At 39.0% G+C, this 19,262-nt stretch overlaps 2 protein-coding genes across 2 annotated transcripts in view; one reads left to right on the top strand and one right to left on the bottom strand.

Annotated features, from left to right (window-relative positions):
* LOC128737786 (uncharacterized) overlaps window positions 1-19,262 on the bottom strand; it is a 146,169-nt gene that overhangs the window by 75,704 nt on the left and 51,203 nt on the right. The gene's annotated exons all lie outside the window — the stretch shown is intronic.
* Window positions 14,762-15,214, top strand: LOC128737788 (DNA-directed RNA polymerases I, II, and III subunit RPABC3-like). The gene has a single exon (XM_053832495.1). The coding sequence runs from the start codon at window positions 14,762-14,764 to the stop codon at window positions 15,212-15,214; it is 453 nt and encodes a 150-aa protein (XP_053688470.1).

Below are 19,262 nucleotides of genomic sequence, written 5' to 3'. Positions count from 1 at the left end.
GACAAGCTTGACTTAGATTTTTAAGAGCTGAAAAAAGGTTTTTATTTCTAAAACTAAACCATAGTTCAGCCCCAGGTTGAATAAATTCAGCCAAAAAACGTTTGATCAGCTTGAAATTGTTACCTGGGTAGATGCTTTCAAAGCTGCAGAGGAGCTTAATAGAGGCTTTTGCGTGTTTTTAAATAACCAATTTGCGCAATGCTGTCAATTCTATTTTTAGAACGAGAAATAGTTTTGCAATGCTTTTTCAGTCGCTTAATCAACGTCTCATCAACCTTTATGCAGCCAAAAAATGATCTATTTTAAATTTAAAAAAAATAAAAAGCATCATATTTATTTTGCTATGGCGTCGTATGCTATATATTTTTAATTTCGAATAACTTTAATTCGTGTATGCAAGCTAATTAAAAATGCATGTCGTCTTCTCTCGGGAATTGAACCGCCATCTTCTGATCCATAAACACTCACTGTATGATCCGCCCCATCTGCATGTGCAGAACAGGCAGTGAATATATATTTACACTTGAAACAGTCGATAATGTTGATAACTGACAATATTTTTGCTGGCAGTCGAATTGCGAAATTCGGTATGATCTGACAGTATGTGTGCTGTGAACCGACTAAAGGTTTGGTATTAGTTTGCCACTTCAACACCCTTAAGCAGCTTTAAAGTAGTTTGAAAGCTGTGAGCCTAGTGAAAGCCTCTACAGGTTTATAAAGCCACTTTAACACCTTTAAGCAATCGTAAAACGGTTTGAAGTTTATGGCTGTTTAAAAGCGGATTGTCTGTTAAGCTTGTTTATCAGCTTTAGGTGAAAGCTGGTTTTAAAAAAAAACTTAAAGTAGCTTAAACATCGCTTGATCAAACACCATTTGAGTGCTTACTTTAGGCAGCTTGGATCGCTTGGTTTAAGGCGATCCAATGTGCAAGTTTTTTCGAAAACAGACACTGATGAAGCCTGCAAGTCGTAGGCGAAATACGTATCTCTCACGAATAAATATAGAAAGTAGAATTTATATTTTGAATGCTTGGAAAGTTTTTAATTTCAGAAGATGGCGGTTCAAAATAGATTTTTTTTGGCTGTATAAAGGTTGCAGCTTTGAAAGCAGCTACCCAAGTAACAATTTCTGGCTGATCAAACGCTTTAATAAACAACTCTTAAACAACTAAATTTGGTGATTTTATCAAGCTTCGGGCTTGCTAATAGCTGCTCTCGAAGCTGCAATGGAGCTTAATAGAGGCATTTGCGCGTGTTTAAATAACCAATTTGCGCAAAGCTGGAAACAAGGCGCACAAAGGTTATATAAAGGGCGATATAATTGCTTAACAAGTGTTTTTTCTGTCTCAAACGAAATAGGTTGTACGGCTGAATAATAATGACTGCTAAAATGTTTAATCAGCGCATAAATGTTTCTTGAGAGGGCTTTTTTATTAAGATGAAAAATCGTTTATTCAGCTAATATAGCACAATTATTGAGAATATTGACGGGTTGTGGAGAGGTTGAAGATGCACCTAATCTGCTTGTGACACTATTCTGTGAAGCAGCTAATTGGCAGCACATTCGTTGGCTGCTTAAACACTTATAGAATACAGAGATCTTTGCTTAAATTTATTCAGCGTCTGCCACATGTATTCAGAGTCAAAAATCAGCTGTAACCAAATCAGAAGCATTTTAATTCAGCCTCAGTGTTAAGTTCGCGGTAGTTGCGTGGTATGATCGGGGAAGGAGAGTTTTTGCTTTTATCAGCATGCATTGTTTCGGGCGGGTGGCCTTCGAATTCGTTCTCGTTCTCAGATAGTTCTCGTTGTCGATGCATTAAACTCACGATGATATCACAGCCTTATTATTACATTAATGGCTGAGATGTCTCTCAAGCTATTTACCAATTAACCAGCAAGCGTTGCCGCTAGCAGTAAAGCAGCAAACAGTTTAGTTTAAAATTCTGGTTATTGAACCATTAAAGGCATATCAATGGTCCGACATGGGTGCCTTGCTCAATTCCAGATGGAGCAGCACATTCGTCACAAAAATTATCACAGATTTTCAACACATAAATGATCACCAGTGAGAGGCGAGCGTAACCAATTGCTCAATCTACCGCAATCGAGTCGTAACTTTCCTGATTTGGCTAAAACGATCAAGCTTCTGTTATCTACGCAGTAAATGACTACTTTGACATAAATCAGTGTTGATCCTCACCAATACCTATTCCAAACAATATGAGAATTGTTTTCAATTTCAGTTTGCAATAGAAAAAGATGGAACCCATGCCCACAGGCGCTATTTTATTTTTCCAACAACACGTGATCAAACCCCCGCCGCCCATTTCTTCCAGGAAATAATCAAAGGAGCTTGGGACTTTTCAAAACAACACATCCGCGAATGTAAATAAACCGAGCGAGAACTGCTTTCTGCGCAACTGGGACACGAAAACAACTTTCACTCGGCTTGTTTACTGGCGATACGTTTGTTTTCGGCGAAGTTTTTGTGACTGTTTTTGATTGTGATTGACCAACACCAAATTCCTGTAACCATTCCAGAACGACAGTATGGTCGTTCTGACTCTGATAAAATCACTCATCATCAAGCATTACGAAACAAGTTCCGACGCGGGCGCCATCTGCATCTGGTTTAGTTAACAGTCAACGGAGAACGAAACTTAAAAATAGCACACACTGACTGGATTATGATGGCCTGTCGATAAAATTCCCGGTGAAGCACAAATGGACGATCCCGGCGGGGCTTGATGGAAGCGTATGATCACGCGACGATGCGGATGGCGTTGCTTGCTTGTAGGAGGGCAGATGTTTGCGTGTCGGAATTCAATAACCCCCACGTACGTAACGTACAGATGCTACCCAACCATCCGTCAGTCAGTATCAGTACAGTGGACTAACACACGAGCGCGCGCATTAATGCTGTTCTCGGAGCATATGTCCGTCCGCTGCTGCTAGTGCTGTATTTGCTTGCGTGGTACGGTCAAACGGGAAATACCTCCTAAGTGCCTTACGTCATAAAAATCAAACTAACGTGCTGCGGTTGTTGTTGTTGTTGTTGTTGGGTGGGCTCCATTACCGCGCGCGATCGAAAGATCTGACGTACCTAACTAAACTACCTACGAACTAACAACCGTATGAGAATGTGGTGATTGGCCTTGAACTCTAATTTTCACAACAGCGCGTTCTCGTGTTGGCGATAAACGAAATTCCGGGCGCGATAGCGATAAAACGGCGCACAATTTATTTCTGTCCGCCAGTATGTAAACAGCGAACGAGCTCCATCCGTCCATTCGTCCGTTCATCCATCCATCCCGGCCGTTGAATGTCTTTCATTGTGGTACAATTTTAGCTTGCAACGCCCAGCGAACAAAAGTTTTCCTTTTATTTGATAATGTCTCGATAACATGGGACGGGGCAACCATGCAATCCGGCCACTCGAGCGTAAATATCAATTTCACGCGATGTCAACGACTCTGTCACGTGAGCCCACCAATTGGTACTTATCTGCTTGTTTCTAGGTTTCGCAATAATATGTATGCAGGCGGAGCGTTTCCCGGCGGCTACGGATGGTTGAGGTCACGTGTCTAAGCCGCTTAGGTTAGGCAAGCGATTTCGTTTCGTCGTTATTTTCCTACAATTCCGAGCTCCGCCGGGTGAGTTGAGTGGAAAACTCTACCGAACGAAGATTAACCTTTGAAATCGATACATTGCATGCCCGGCATGCAATGCCGGGGCACTCCGTTAATCTCCGTAGAAGTTTCCAACGAAACGCGGAAGCGAATGATGCTGCTGTTGCTAATGGAAACGGCTGCCACGCTTGAGAGAAAAAGCTGAATAACTGTATGAATCTTTACCAAAGCTCCACTGGAGCTTGAGAACGTCATCTGGCTTTTAAAACCATCAAAATTTTATTCTACTGACGAAAAATTTCCCAAACGCGGGCTCCTCCTTGCTGATGCGCATAATGTTTTCGACTTAAACCGGCCGCGCAGCTACTGTGGGCTGTGGCGCGCAGTAATTCCATCGCGTTCCGTCCTGATACGCCATTGCATCGAATCGGCGTCTGGCAGCAGTCAGCGGTGACCTACTTTGTTTGTGCCTGATTCCCGTCCCGTCCGCTACGGTGGAGGCACTACGAGTGGCGGGAGATAACTCAACGAAGGAGGTTCCACCGGAACGGGGTGGCAATTCGTATTTGCGTGTTTAATATTTTGTGCTCGGTGATTTCAGACAATTTAATCCCCTGAGTTGTGAGTGACGTGAACTAATTATAACAATTTTACTGATGAGGTATTTGATAGACGGTATTTTTAGAAAATCTGTATCAAAATTAACATTATTTCTATTCACTGACAGTTTGGGTTGTACGTTTGGTTTCGAACCCTACTCATATCAATTTCCGGCACAGTTACAGTAACATTGACCTTCAACTTTGCGCAACACATTCAAACCGAGCCGTCGTGAATTGAATGCACTTTTTTGTGAAGCTTAAAGTTATCTAATCAGCAGCGGGTAAATTACAACATTTGCTGCATTTTTGAATGCTCTGCTGATGATAAGGCGTGAACCGAATGCATATTGATGGCGAAGTTAGTCAGACAGACAGAACTGGTTTAATTTCATCAAGTCCAGCCAGCCAGTCAGTCGGTTTGAGGACCTGTTTTTCACTCCAAAAACCAATCCATATTCCGCATTCTGTTTGAGGTTCGGATGCTCTACATTAACCTAGACGCGTGATGAAAGTGGGAACCGGTTTTATGGTCATCACGCTCTAACATGGACGATCGGGTTAATTTGCGCTCGCGCAAAGTGGGTTGTTAACCTCACAAAGGAAAGGACCGACAGGGAAAAAAGTGAAACGAGATCAACCGTTTTTTTCGCCTTTGTTTTATGTGTGCTCCCCAATTTTTGTACTCTAAAAGTCACACGCTTGGTTTATTGAAAATAAACATGATTAAGAGCTTTTTCGTTTCGCCAATTACTGGGTCCTCAATATGCTATTTAAAAAGACAATGACGGTACATGCGGTACATTCTTTTTTCGTGTCCAAAATTTACCATCCCTGAGCCTGAACGTGCTTGAACCGCGGAAACAGAAGTAGGCGTTAGCCGGAACACAACAAACGTCAAAAATTTTCACTAGCGTGAGTTCGAATCAAATTTTAAGCTTCATTTCATTTTGTTTGAACCAATTTGTGTGAATTTCGATTCTAAAGAAGAAAACTAGTTCTCTGGTGGACAGTGTCGGTGTGGTGAAAAACTCATCATTTGCCCTCAGAACTCGTGAATATGCGCTACAAGCAAAGGTGTGCACTTTAACAACAGTAAAGTTTTAACAGGAAGAGTGGCCATAAGCTTGAAGGCCACGTTATAGTGCCGTGCAATGAATAAGAAGAATAACGGAAGGTATCGATTACCTACGTATTGTCGTCCGCTTGTCCTCGCCCCACTGGATGAGGTAAATCCGTATCAGAATTTAGATGCTTTTTAAGGCATTTTTCACGTGTCTCAGGCTTTTGTTTACGATTTTGCAGTACAAAAGTTAAGGTAAAAGTTAAAGCAATTGTTCAATGCGCCATTGCAAACTATACCCAATTTTTAAGTGAAATGTTTATAGTGAAATGCATCAATTAAGTGACCTAAAGTAAGACCTCTTTTTTCCACGTGTAATTTACTTCTGAAAAAAAATTAATTTGACAGACACGCTCGGACGGACACGCCTCATATTATACGAATTTCATTTAAAAAACACTTCAAGGTATACAACCCTAAGGGTTGTACGAAAGGATGACGTAGGACTATATCAGATTATTACAGACTGATGTAAACTGCATTTCTGGCATATGTATGTTTATAAGAATCTGTGAGGGCCACAAAAATTTCTGTTATATTTGTATGAGAGTCCTTATCCACAGGGGTGAGGGGTCTCAAACCATTATAAATTAAATTCAGGCCTTTAAAAAACCCCACATTCCAAATTTGGTTCCATTTGCTTGATTAGTTCTAAAGTTATGAGGAAATTTGTATTTCTTTTGTATGGGAGCCCCCCCTCCTAAAGTGGGGAGAGGTTTCAATTCACCATAGAAAAAAATCTTGTCTCCAAAAACACCCACATGTCAAATTTTGTTCTTTTTACTTGATTAGTTCTCGAGTTATGCGGAAATTTGTATATTATTTGTATGAGAGCTCCCCCCTCCCTCCTAAAGTGAGGGAAGTCGCAATTCACCATAGAAAAAATTCTTGCCTCAAAAACCTCAACGTGCCAAATTTGGTTCCATTTGCTAGATAAGTTCTAAAGTTGTGAGGAAATCTGTGTTTCATTTGTAAGGAAGCCCCCCACCCTCTTAGAAGGCGAAGGGATCTCAGTACACCATAGAAAAAAATCCTACCTTCTGAAACCCCCACATGCCAAATTTGGTTCCATTTGCTCGATTAATTCTCCAGTTTTGAGTAAATTTGTGTTCCTTTTGTATAGGAGCCCCCATCCTCTTACGCCCTCCTTAAAATTGCTCTCTTAGCCCTTAGAAGATTGCTGTTCATCTTATCTATCCAACGACACATAAATTGTTCAGTTTCGTTTAGTAGTTCAGTAGTTATGAGCATTTTCGTTTTCACAAAATGCTACCCAGTCCCAGTATAGTGAACAAAAACGTAGTCCTACGTCAAAATGTGAATAAAAATATCGTTTCCTTCAGTAAATTGGGTTCCAGATATATCAAGATAGCTATTATCTAAATTGGTGCACACCGGCATTCGAATACTTCAAAAGCATGTTTTGAGCTAAAAAAAAACTTCAAACAAGCCTAGGCTAGCGGGTCTATTTTTATATTACTATAATCTACTTATCACAAAACCACTGGCCTTGGATTTGAAATATGATTTGATTTTGGGCCGATTTAGGCCTGAATTTGGTCTTGAAATCGGACTTGAAATTAAACTTCAAATTGGATTCGGTGTTGGATATTAAATTGTTCTTCAAATTGAGCTTCAATTTGGACTAATCTGGACTTAAAATTGAAAATGAACGTAAAACGCAACTTAAAATGGTACTTGGAACTTGAAATTAGGCTTGATATTGGACATGAAATTGAACTTAAAAATGGGCTTCAAGTTAGACAAATTGGGACCTGCATTTAAGTCCTGCCGGAGGAGTGGTTGGATAGCCTCATTTGCCCAATTATCAAAAAGGGACATCGACTGGAGTGTAAAAACTATCGAGGAATTACATTACACAATTCCGCCTACAAGGTGCTTTCCCGTATCCTGTTCTGCAGACTGAGACCGTTAGCGGAGTCCTTCGTCGGCGAATACCAAGCTGGTTTTCGTGAGTTGCGTCAGTTGCTAGACAAGTTTCGGGAGTACAACTTACAGACACACCATCTGTTTGTGGACTTTAAAGCGGCGTACGATTCAGTTAAACGAAATGAGCTGTGCCAGGTAATGCTAGAACATGGTTTTCCGACGAAACTAGTTACGCTGATTCGTGCGACGGTGGATGGATCCAAATCATGCGTTAAAATAGCGGGTGAGACCTCAGCTGCTTTCGTGACGTTGGATGAACTGAAGCAAAGGGTTGCACTCTCTAACCTGCTATTAAACATTGCCTTGGAAGGTGCATTACGAAGGGCAAATGTGGAAAGGAATGGAACTATCACCACGAAATCTCACATGCTTCTTGGTTTTGCGGATGACGTCGATATCATCGGAATCAACCATAGATCAGCGGAAGAGGCCTTCAGGCCCTTTAAAAGAGGCGCGCCAAAATGAAGTACATGGTTGCTGGTAGGGAACGTGGGAGCCCAAGTGGTGTTGGTGCCGAGGTGGACTTAGATGGGGAACGATATGAAGTAGTGGAGGAATTTAGTTACCTTGGTACACTCGTGACATGTAACAACGATGCAAGCCGCGAAGTGAAACGACGAGTTGCAGCCGCGAATCGGGCTTTCTACGGATTACGTAGCCAGCGGAAGTCCTGTAGTTTGCAAATTCGCACAAAACTGGCGCTCTACAGAACACTAATCTTTCCGGTTGGCCTTTTCGGACACGAATCATGGACGCTAAAGGAAGCTGATCGGCGAGTGCTTGGGGGTTTTGAGCGTAAAATTTTGCGATCTATACTTGGTGGCAAAATGAAAAATGGAGTGTGGCGCAGACGCATGAATCACGAGCTGTACCAAGTATATGCTGAAATATGCTGATATAGTGAAGGTAGTGCAATGTGGCAGGCTGCGGTGGGCTGGGCACGTGGCCAGAATGCCCGACGAAAGAGTAGCCAAAACTATTTTCAGTAGAGAACCAGGAAGAGGCCGTAGGATCGGTAACGGACCGTTGCCACTAAAGTAAAGTAAATATTTAGCCCTGAAATTAGACTTAAAATGGAACTTGAATTGAACTTCAATTGGGCCAATTTGGATTTGACTTAGGCCATGAAATTGCACTTAATTAGGAGTTGAAACTTGGCTTTAAATGGGACTTAATTTGGACTTAAAATTTGACCGTAAATGAGACTTAAAACTGGACTTGAAATCGGACTTCAATTTGAACTAATATGGACCCGAATTTGGTCATGAAATTAAACTGAAATTGGTCTTGAAATTTGATTTAAAGTGGAACGCAATTTGAACTTGAAATTAGACTTGACATTGCACATGAGATTGTAATTAAAATTAGACTTCAATTCGTAATCATTTGGACATGCGTTTAGTCTTAGGATTGGATCTAAATTTAATTTAAATGGAACCTTAATTGGAGTTGAAATTGGAGTTGAAACTGGACTTCGAATTATACTTCCATTCGGGTTAATTTAGTTTTGAAGTTGAACTTGATTCGAATTAAAATGGGACCTAATTTAGACCTGACATTTGGCTTAAAATTTTAAATCAAAAGAACTTCTGGAATTGAAATTGAACTTTAATTTTGACTAATTTGGACTTGACGTTCGACTTGAAATTGGAGTTAAAATGGATTTCAATTTGTACCAACTGGGACCTGAAATTGCTCTTGAAATTTAACTTAAAATGTGACATAAATTAAACTGGAAATTGGGCCTCAAATTGGATTGCAAATAAACTAATTTGGACCTTAATTTGTTCTTGAAAATGCACTTAACTAGGATGTTCGAGTCTCGGCTGGGCGGTGCTGCTAGATAGAGTCAATAGGATTTTAGCATTGGCCCCGTGGCTGTCCTGTGCTCTGATGGCCGGCCGCGGGGTCTGTCGATGGGGAGGGGTCGAGTTTTAGAGAGACGTTTAAGCCCACAGTTTTACCGCACTAGCTCTTTGGTCTCGAGGGTTGGAAGGCGGGTGCGTCTCTATATTTTAAAGCTTCTGTCGACTACCGCGAACGTCCAGCTTGTGTTGCGCTCAATTTCTTTTGTATCTTGGGACAGTGCATAAATGCAGGGAGGATGTTAGATTAAATTTGCCCTGATAAGTTGATAACCACTAATGCTCCAAAATTTGTGTTTCCCATTAGTTCATTTATGGTTGTTTGTGTTGGGAAATTGATAGCGGGCGCGCGGTTGAGGACCAGTGCTAGTGCCTGAAAACCTGCTTCTGCCTAGTGCTAGGCGGGGATGACGAATCTCCACTTCACTATACTACATTTTACAACTCAACTAGTACAAAAAGTCCAAAGCACATTTACAAATTCGATCCACCATTTTTCTTCTTATCATCATCATTATCATCATCATCGTTATCTTCATCATCATCATTATATTTCAAATATGACATTCCGGACTTTGGCAGAAAGATCTTAGAGTCTGTTCGTGGAGTCCGCGCAGGACTGGAACGCCTCCGCCTGCGGGCATAGGCGTGACGGCTAAGCTTGGGGCTCTACCTGTGCTTTAGTGGGCGACATTGCCTGTTTCGTCAAGTAGAACTGACGATTGAGGACTCCCTGATACTTTGTTTACATCACAAAATGGCGCAGAGCGCAGAGTTTTATACGCTATTAAGCGACCAGTTGGATAACCCGAAAAAAAGCTTTGTGAGAAAATTGGAAAAATTTTTAAATTTTGTTTTCGTTCATAAGTTCACTACTTTTCACATAATCCCGGGACTAAACCTATATAATTTTGAAAATGATCTAAACAGTTATCCAGGATCGAATGGTATTCTACCCATTATTTTACAGAAAATGGTCGACGTTATAATGCCCCCGCTTTGGAACATATCCCGGAGAATTGGCGTAAAGTAAAGGTGGTTTCATACCTAATGGAGATAAAAAAGAAAAATATGCATAAGGCTGTCAGACCAATAAGTTTGACATCAATGCTTCTAAAGTTGACGGAGAAAATTACCGATAACTATATCCGCAACGAGTTTTTAAAGAGTTCTCCGTTGCATGGAAATCAACATACATACCAACACGGCAAATCTACGGAAACCGCACTGCACTGTGTAGTGACATTAATTAAGAAATCTTTCAAATATTAGGAGTCGGCACTATATGTTTTTCTGGATATTGAAGGAGCTTTCGATTACACGTCCTTCGTTTCAATTATTACAACTCTCTTTCAAAGCGAAATCGACCACACTATAATGAGCTAGATTCGAGCAATGCTTTCGTGCAGGGAAATCGCAGTATCATTGGGAGTTACATCGGTCACGATTTCGGTGATCAAAGGATGTCCAATGTGTCCATATTCAACAAACGACTGCGGTCTTGGTACGGAGGCATATTATATATGTTTCTCCATGGAAGATATTTAAACGCGTATCGAATGAATTTGTGTTTGAGATACCTGTGTAAGAGCTCCACACCACAGCTACGTATTCAATTACGGATCGCACCAGAGAGTAGTAAAGAACGCGAAGGCAATATAGATCCCAAAATTCGTAGGAAATCCGAGATATAAATCCCACATTTCCATTGAAATTGCAATTAGGTAAAAGTAACGCTCACGAAACCAGAGCTTTTCACCAAGGTGTACACCGAGGTCTTTGATAGCGGAGACCCTATACAATGACTTGCCATCGATGTTGTAGTTCCATATAATCGGACTATTTTTACGCACACTGATGAAGACTTCGTTTGTTTTGTACCACTCGACGAAGATATGGACAACCCGCTGAAGCTCGCGACAATCTTCAATGGACTTTACGTTGACACTGAGCGAGAGTTTCAAATCATCTGCATACAGAAGTCTGCTTCCTCTGCGCATACGTCATTGAAGAATAATGAAAAGAGCAAATGTCCAAGATTGCTCCCTTGTAGGACACAAGATCGGTTACAAAATGGACTCGAATGTGCGTTTCCTAGCCTCACAGAAAGACTCCAGTTAACTAAATGTGATCTTAGCCAGTCTCAAAGTTAGCCACCGAACCGCATCCTTATGATTTACTTTGGCCAAAAGCAAGTCTTGGTCCACACAGTCAAAGGCCTTCAGGTTTGTGTAAACAGTATCTATTTGAGTACCGTTTTTCATATTTTGAATGCAGTATGATGTAAACTCTGTGAGATATGTGGTAATCAATCGTCCTGGAAAAAATTCATGCTGGTCACAGGAAATGTGACGTTTTGTTTCTAGTAGCTTCGATCCCGGTCCCGGTATTGCATTGACGGTCTTAGCTTCTTGATTGCAACTGCAATATCTGTTTCGGCGAATCGAATATCTCGCATCTCAAGTATTCCCTCTAGACCAAGAGCATCGTCGATTATTCGTGTTGCATCTTTTTCAGTCTTAAAGTCACTAGAGAAGTGATTTGCAAATAAGCAGCAGATTTCATCAAGGTCGTTGTGTATGCCCCACGTGACATTACCGATGCGAGGCCTCGCTCTTTCAGTTTAATAATAATCTAATTCTAATTCAGTTCGGTTGACAACCCCAACACCTTTTGATCTTCACTTCCAGAATACTGGAAGTAGCGGATTTCTACCCAAAATATTTGGCATTTCTTGTTTTCAATACCATATGCATTAGTGTACAATCATTAAATTTCCTACAATACAATCGACCATCTGATTGTAAGGCACATTACGGTCAATCAAACTACTTCAAGGCTCCTACGAAAAAGTGACGTAGGTCGGTGTATCATTATCTCAAGTTATTACAATCTGTGATTCCATAAGTTGTGTTCAGTCTGCTTTGACGAGCGAGTAGTCGTACGTTCGAATCTTAGTAGAATCAGGCAATTCAGACCATTGTCTAGTGACTTTAGCATGGGTTTATTTTCAGGTCCCTCATCACCTCATCACTTCCTTCATGCTGAACTCTATATTACTCCGATAAAGCCTATTGACAGTGCAAAAGTTACTCTTATAGTTTGAGTGTACTGGTCAGAGGAATAAGTCGTTGCCTAAGACAGTCATAATATGGAATAGTGACTGGCAATGAGGAACGAGTGAGTAATGTAGACCAAGCTTTGAGCAAGGGTAAACCGCAAGCACAAAAATGCGCATTCCGGGGTTATGAGAGTCGCCTTCCAGAATTAGGATCCATCCATGTAATAATCAATTTCGCAGTACCAACTTTAACCCACGTGACGATTTGTTTGTGAGAATTGACAACTGCCATATTTGCTTCAGACCGGATTAAGGATTCAGGTTGGCAATCCACTCTATCATCCAGCCTTCCACACAGGGTTGATTTGCTCCTTTTCCTGTTTTTTTGCTATTAAACGACCAGTTGGATAACCCGAAAACGAGGAAAAAAGGAGTTTAGTCCTCAAATTGAACCTCAATTGGATTTAAAATTTGATTCAAAATGAAACTTAAATTGGCTTTGCAATTGGACTTAAAACTGGACTTCCATTTGGTTTATTTTAGTCTTGAAGATAAACTTGAAATTTGATTAAAAATGGGACTTAATTTGTGTTTGAAATTTGGCTTAAAATCTAATTTAAAAAGCATTTCATTTAAACTAGAAATTAAAATTGATATTGGACTTGAAATTGAACCTAAATTTGAACTTGATTTTGGACTAATTTGGACCTGAATTTAGTCTTGAAGTTGAACTTAAAAGGAGACTTAGTTGGAACTACAATTTGACATAAAATTTAATTTTAAAATTTGACCTAAATTAGACTCCAAATTGGACAGTTTGGACCTGAATTTGGCCTTGAAATTAGACATAAAATGGGATTTGGACTAATTGGGACCTGAAATTAGTCTTGAAACTAAATCAAAAATCGTATTTAAATTGGACTTCAATTAGACTAATTTGGGACTTAATTTAAACTTGAACTGTGACCCTAAATGAGAGTTAAATTATACTTGAAACTGCACTTCAAATTAGATTTTAATTTGTACTAATTTAGTACTGAATTTGGACATTAAATCGGATTGAAATTGGTGAAATTTGATCATAAATGGGACGTAGTTCGGACTTGAAAGTGGAGTTGATACTGCACAGGAAATTACACTTCAATTCGGAATAATTTGGACATTAGTTTAGTTTTGAGATTGGATCTAAATTGGACCTGAAATTTGACTTTAACGGAATTTCAAATGGATTTGAAATATACACCTAAAAAGCATCGAATTCGGTAAAATTTTGCCGAAATCTGGACAGCCGAACGTACGGCAATTTTCTTTATGATACCAAACGTTACTGAAGATCCGTAAACGTCGATATGTACCACCGATACCATTTTTACCGAACGTTCTGCTGTCCAGATCTCGGAAAAGTTTACCGAATGGTTTAAGTGTGTAGGATTTAAAATTAGACTTCAAACTGGAATTCCATTTGGCCTAATTTGGTCTTGAAGTGGGGTTTGAAATTAGACTTTTAACTGAATTTCAATTTGGACAACTTAGACCTGAATTGGCTCTAGAAAATGGACTTGAAGTTGAATTTAATACATGACTTAATTTGGGCTTTTGGGCTATTAGACGTGAAATTAAACTTGGACTGATTTCAACCAGAATTTGGTCGTGAAATCGAACTTAACATGGTACCTAGTTTGGACGGAAAATTGGGCTAATTTAGACTTCTGTTTATTCTTGAAATTGGACTTGAAATTGGACCTAAATTTGACTTCAAATTTGACTTAAATTGGACAATTCGAGCCTGAATTTGGTTTTGAAATTGAAAGTGTACTTCAATGTGGACTAGTTTGAGGCTTAATTTGGTGTTGAGATTAAACTTAAATTGGACTTGAAAGGTGACTTAAAATGAGACTTGGATTTGCACCTTATTTTGACTGAAGTTTTTCGAGCGTCTTAGTAGAATATGAAACATGAAATTAAATTGATATTTTTTTGAAACGATGGTTCTACAATTGATGAAGGGACGGGAAGGGAAAGAAACGAAATTTTTTTGGTGATGGAGGGGAAAGAGCGGAAATGTGAGGAGAGGGGGGGATATTGGTAGGCACGCTTAACAAGTAGTCGTTTTGACTGCTACCTTTTGTCCAATGCTGGAAGGTGCATGAATCGAACCAAGGTATAATCTGAGATTATAACCGGATTCGAACCCACAACACCCTCCAGGGCATGTGGTTTGAACCATAGAGGCGCTGGACAAAAGGAGACTGCCCACTTATTAAGATAGCAACCATTTGTGTTTCGGCCTCTTGTGTTTCGACCATTCGTGATTCGGCCATTCGTAGGTAATCCCACCTTCCCTCTTAATATACTGTGGTTACCTACAAGGTTACCTAACTTGTGGCGATATCCCTAAATGCTTACCTAAATGCCAAATAAATTGAACTGTTAGCTGGTTGGCACTTTCATTCTGTAAACGTTATATGTTCACAACATACAACTGCTTTTACTCTAAAGCACAGGCAACGTATTAAAGCAAAATAAAGTGAAATGTCCGGGATACTGTTCGAGGATATCTTCAATGTTAAAGATATCGACCCAGAAGGGAAGAAGTTCGATCGTGTCAATAGATTACATTGCGAGTCCGAATCGTTCAAAATGGATATGATACTAGACATCAACTCGTGGCTGTATCCGATGGAGCTTGGCGACAAATTTCGGTTGGTTTTGGCCACGACGTTACACGAGGATGGAACACCAGCCAGTATGGAGTACAACGCAGCCGAAATTGAGGGTTCGCGTGCCGATAGTTTTGAGTACGTGATGTTCGGCAAGGTGTACCGGATCGAAGGTGACGACGGTCAGTTCGAGTCGGCCAGCCGGCTGTCTGCCTACGTTTCGTTCGGTGGTTTGCTAATGCGACTGCAGGGCGACGCAAACAATCTACACGGGTTTGAGATTGACCAACACATGTATCTGTTGATGAAAAAACTAGCCTTCTAGAAAGTAATTTGGATAGAATTAGGAAATGATTTATGAATAAACGAAGGAAGTAATCCCAGTACAGTTTTTATATTTATACAAAGTAGAAACAAATAAATATACCACTTACACTAAAGCTGGCTGCGAGCACCTCATGAAGACTGTCATCCGAAGACTCTGTCAAAGGGACGCACAGTCTGTGATTGCTAATTTGTAGTTGTGTTAGGAAAAAAACTCTACAATAGCACAGTGAAAACCCACCAACAGCAGCAAAAAATCGCGTGTGCGCAAAGGGTTTCAAGTAAGGCGTTATTTTTAAGCATTGGACAAAAGGTAGTGGACAAAAGGTAGGAGTCAAAACGACTGCTTGTTAAGTGTAGCTACCAACCCCCCCCCCCCCCCCCTCATCACCTTTCCGCTCTTTACCCTCCTTCACTAAAAAATTTTCATTTCTTTCCCCTACCGTCCCTTCAATTGTAGAACCATCGTTTCAAAAAATATTAATTATGGCCGCATTAGTCTACATGAAATTGGATTTAAATTTGCCTTGAAATCAGACAGGACAATTCAGACCTGAATTTTATCTGGAAATTTCACTTGATATATAACTTGGACTTAAAATTATACTTGGACTGCAATCCGGACTACTTTGGATTTGAATGTGGCCTTGACATTGGATGCAAAATTGGACTTAGTTCAGACTTCAATTTGGACTAATTTAGATCTGAATTTGGTTTTGAAATTGAACTTCTAATTAGGCTTGACATCGAACTTTAAATTTGACTTAAATTGGACTTCAAATTGAACCATTTGGACCCAAATTTGGTCTTGAAATTGAGCTAAACGTGGACTTCAGCTTGGACTAATTTAGATCTGAATTTGGTCTCGAAATTGAACTTGAATTGGACTTGAAATGTGACTTTAAACTGGACTAATTAGAACTTGAAATTTGGCTTCAAATTTGATTTCAAAAGAACTTCATTTGAACTTGAAATTAGACTTAATATTGTGCTTGAAATTGAATTTAAATTTGGCCTTTAATGTGAATTAATTTGGACCTGAATTTGGTCTTGAAATTGTATTGGAAATTTGACTTAAAATTTGATTTAAAAATAAACTTTAATTGGACTAACATTGGCTTTCCAACTTGACTCAAAATTGGACTTCAGGTTAAACAATTTGGACGATAAATTGAACTTAAAAGTGGACTTCAATTTAAACTAGGGTAAACGCACCATTAGTGGTGGTAGTACCAGTAGTGGTGGAAACTCGAATTATTCCATTATTTTTGCAGATTTTGGTACAAGTTAGATACTTATCAAATAATACTGTTACTGGTAGTTCGATACTTATCAAACTTGTACCAAAATATGCAAAAATAATGGAATAATTCAAGTTTCCACCACTACTGGTACTACCACCACTAATGGTGCGTCTACCCTAGTTTGGACTTGAATTTGGTCTTTAAATTGCATTTGAAATTTGACATTAAGTTGGACTTGAAATTTGGGCTTAAAGGAAACTTAAATTGAACTTGAAACTGGACTTGGAATTAGACTATAATTTGGACTAATTTGGAACTGAATTTGGTCATAAAATTGAACTGAAATTGGACTTGAAATTTGATTAAAACTGGTATGTAATTTAGACTTGAAATTGTACTTGATATACATATGGAATTGTACTTGAAATTGAACTTCAATCTGGAATAATTTGGTTATGAGTTTAGTCTTGAAATTAGACTTAAATCGGCCTTGAAATTTGACTTAAAATGAAACTTAAATTGGATTTGAAATTTGATTTAAAATTGAACTTGAAAATAAAACTTGAAAATTGGATATGAAAAAAAGCAAAGCCATAGACATAAACGTCCTTAAGAACCTGCTTCTTCTTTATCGACGGACTTCGCAACCGGTTATTAGAGTACAGGAAAATTACGGGGCTAGTGCAAAGATGCTTTGACTCTACAAGCAGCACCGCCCAGTCGAGACTCGAACAAACGACGACTGGCTTGTTGGTCCAGCATCGTACCTCGGAGCTAACTAGGCGGGCAGGGACATTGGATATGAAATCTAATTTAAAAATAGGTTTCAATTTGGACCTGAATTTGGTCTTGAAATTGCTCTTAAATAGGATTTGAAATTTAGCTTTAAATGGAACTTAATTTGGACATAAGATTTGACCCTAAGTGAGACTTAAATCGGCTTGAAACTAGACTTGAAATTAGACTTCAAATTGGAATAATTTAAACCTAAATTTGAACATGAAATTAAATTGAAATTGGACTTGAAGTTCGACTTCAATTCGCAATATTTTGGACATGAGTTTAGTCTTGAAATTGGACCTAAATAAAACTCGAAATTTAATTTAAAGTGGAACTTAAATTGGACTCAAAATTGGATTTGAAATTAGATTTCCAATCGGCCATCAAATTGGACTTTCATTTCAACTAATTTGGACCTGAACTGGATCTTGAAATGGTACTTAAACTGGCCTTGAAATTAGACTTAAAATTGGACATCAATTTGGACAATTTAGGCCTGAATTTATTTTAGAAATTGAACGTGATATAAGACTTAATTTGGCTTTATTATTAGACTTGAAATTAAACATGGACTTCAATTTGAACTAATTTGGACCTGAATTTGGTCCTCAAAGTCGACTTGAAATTTGATTTAAAATTTGATTTTGAAAAGGACTTTATCTGAATTTGCAATTAGACTTGACATTGGACTTAAACTTTGACGTAAATTGATCTTCAAATAGGACATTTCAGACCTGAATTTGATCGTGAAACTAAACTTTAAAGTGGACTTCAATTTGGGCTAATTTATTCTAAATTCGGACTCGAATTTGTTCTTGATATTGATTTAAGTTGAACTTGAAATGTGATTTAAATTGGACACGAAGCTTAGCTTCAAATTGAACTACTAATTTATGTATGTGCAAATGTGCAAAATGTACAAATCTGTGGTGCCGGCTGGAGTACGCAGCTTTGGTTGTCGTACGTGGCCAAGGAAGAGGAGAACAGTGGCTCCCGTTCACATTTAAGATGGCAGCCCCATCAGCGGGATACGGTTCAAGGGCTAAAAACTTACCCAACCCGAAAATCAAAAAATGTTACTAAAAATCAATGTTCACGAGACAATGCCTTCTATACGAATTCGATCATCTAACAAAACTTGGATAGGTTTTACCCGCTTATGGTTTACAGTCATTTATTAGCAAATTTTGAAAACATGTGCGTTACTCGATTGGCCATTTTTCTGCGCGTCTGCAAAAACACAAAAAAAAAGTTTTTGGGTAGATTCAGAAGCGTTGTGAATTCAAAATTTTCCATGAACACCACATGTTGTTCATCGATGTGAAAAATTATGGAGCAAAAGCAATCGATCTCCAGTGAATTTTTGATTACATTTATATTGCATCTGGGTTAAATTTGGAATGGATTTGTTTTGAATTTTGATTTGATTTAGAAAAGATTTTACTGGGATTTTATTCAGCTTAATTTGGATATCAATGGGATTGGGATTGGATTTGCATTCAATTTAGACTGAATTTGCATTGCAGTTTAGTTGGTATTGGACTGGATATGGATTGGAATGTGTATTGGCTACTGTAACTTCGTTCTATCGTAGATTATGTTCACTATACTATCTATATATATCTATCACTATACTATAAAAGAATTGCATTTCACGTCCTTCTTTCTCATGTGGATTCATGATAGATCGTACTAACGAAAATTTACTTTTCCTTGGATTTCGCAAATAAAGCAGAATACACAAATTGACGTTATTTATACCGATCCAGTTCAGGAGTCCCACAAGGAAGCAATATGGCATTCTGATTATCCACCTTTCTCTTCAACGAAATAATGAAATGCATGTAAATTAGTAAATGATTATGCTTGCTAATGTATCACCAGAAAATTGCCATTCGGTTTGGCTCCTAAAATTAGATTGTTCAGAAATTCACGGATAGGACGTATCCACAAGAAATATCATCCGACTTGCTATACCTCAGCGTTTTTCTATTGCAGGTAATGCGAGTTTGAGTAGCTTAATTA

The sequence above is a fragment of the Sabethes cyaneus genome, chromosome 2 (assembly GCF_943734655.1).
Source record: "Sabethes cyaneus chromosome 2, idSabCyanKW18_F2, whole genome shotgun sequence".
Classification (NCBI taxonomy): domain Eukaryota; kingdom Metazoa; phylum Arthropoda; class Insecta; order Diptera; family Culicidae; genus Sabethes; species Sabethes cyaneus.
Note: the sequence above shows the minus strand (reverse complement) of the source record. Positions and strands in the feature narration are given on the sequence as shown.

Excerpts from the sequence above, each read along its gene's own strand:
- LOC128737788 (XM_053832495.1), top strand. The coding sequence starts at position 14,762 with ATGTCCGGGATACTGTTCGAGGATATCTTCAATGTTAAAGATATCGAC.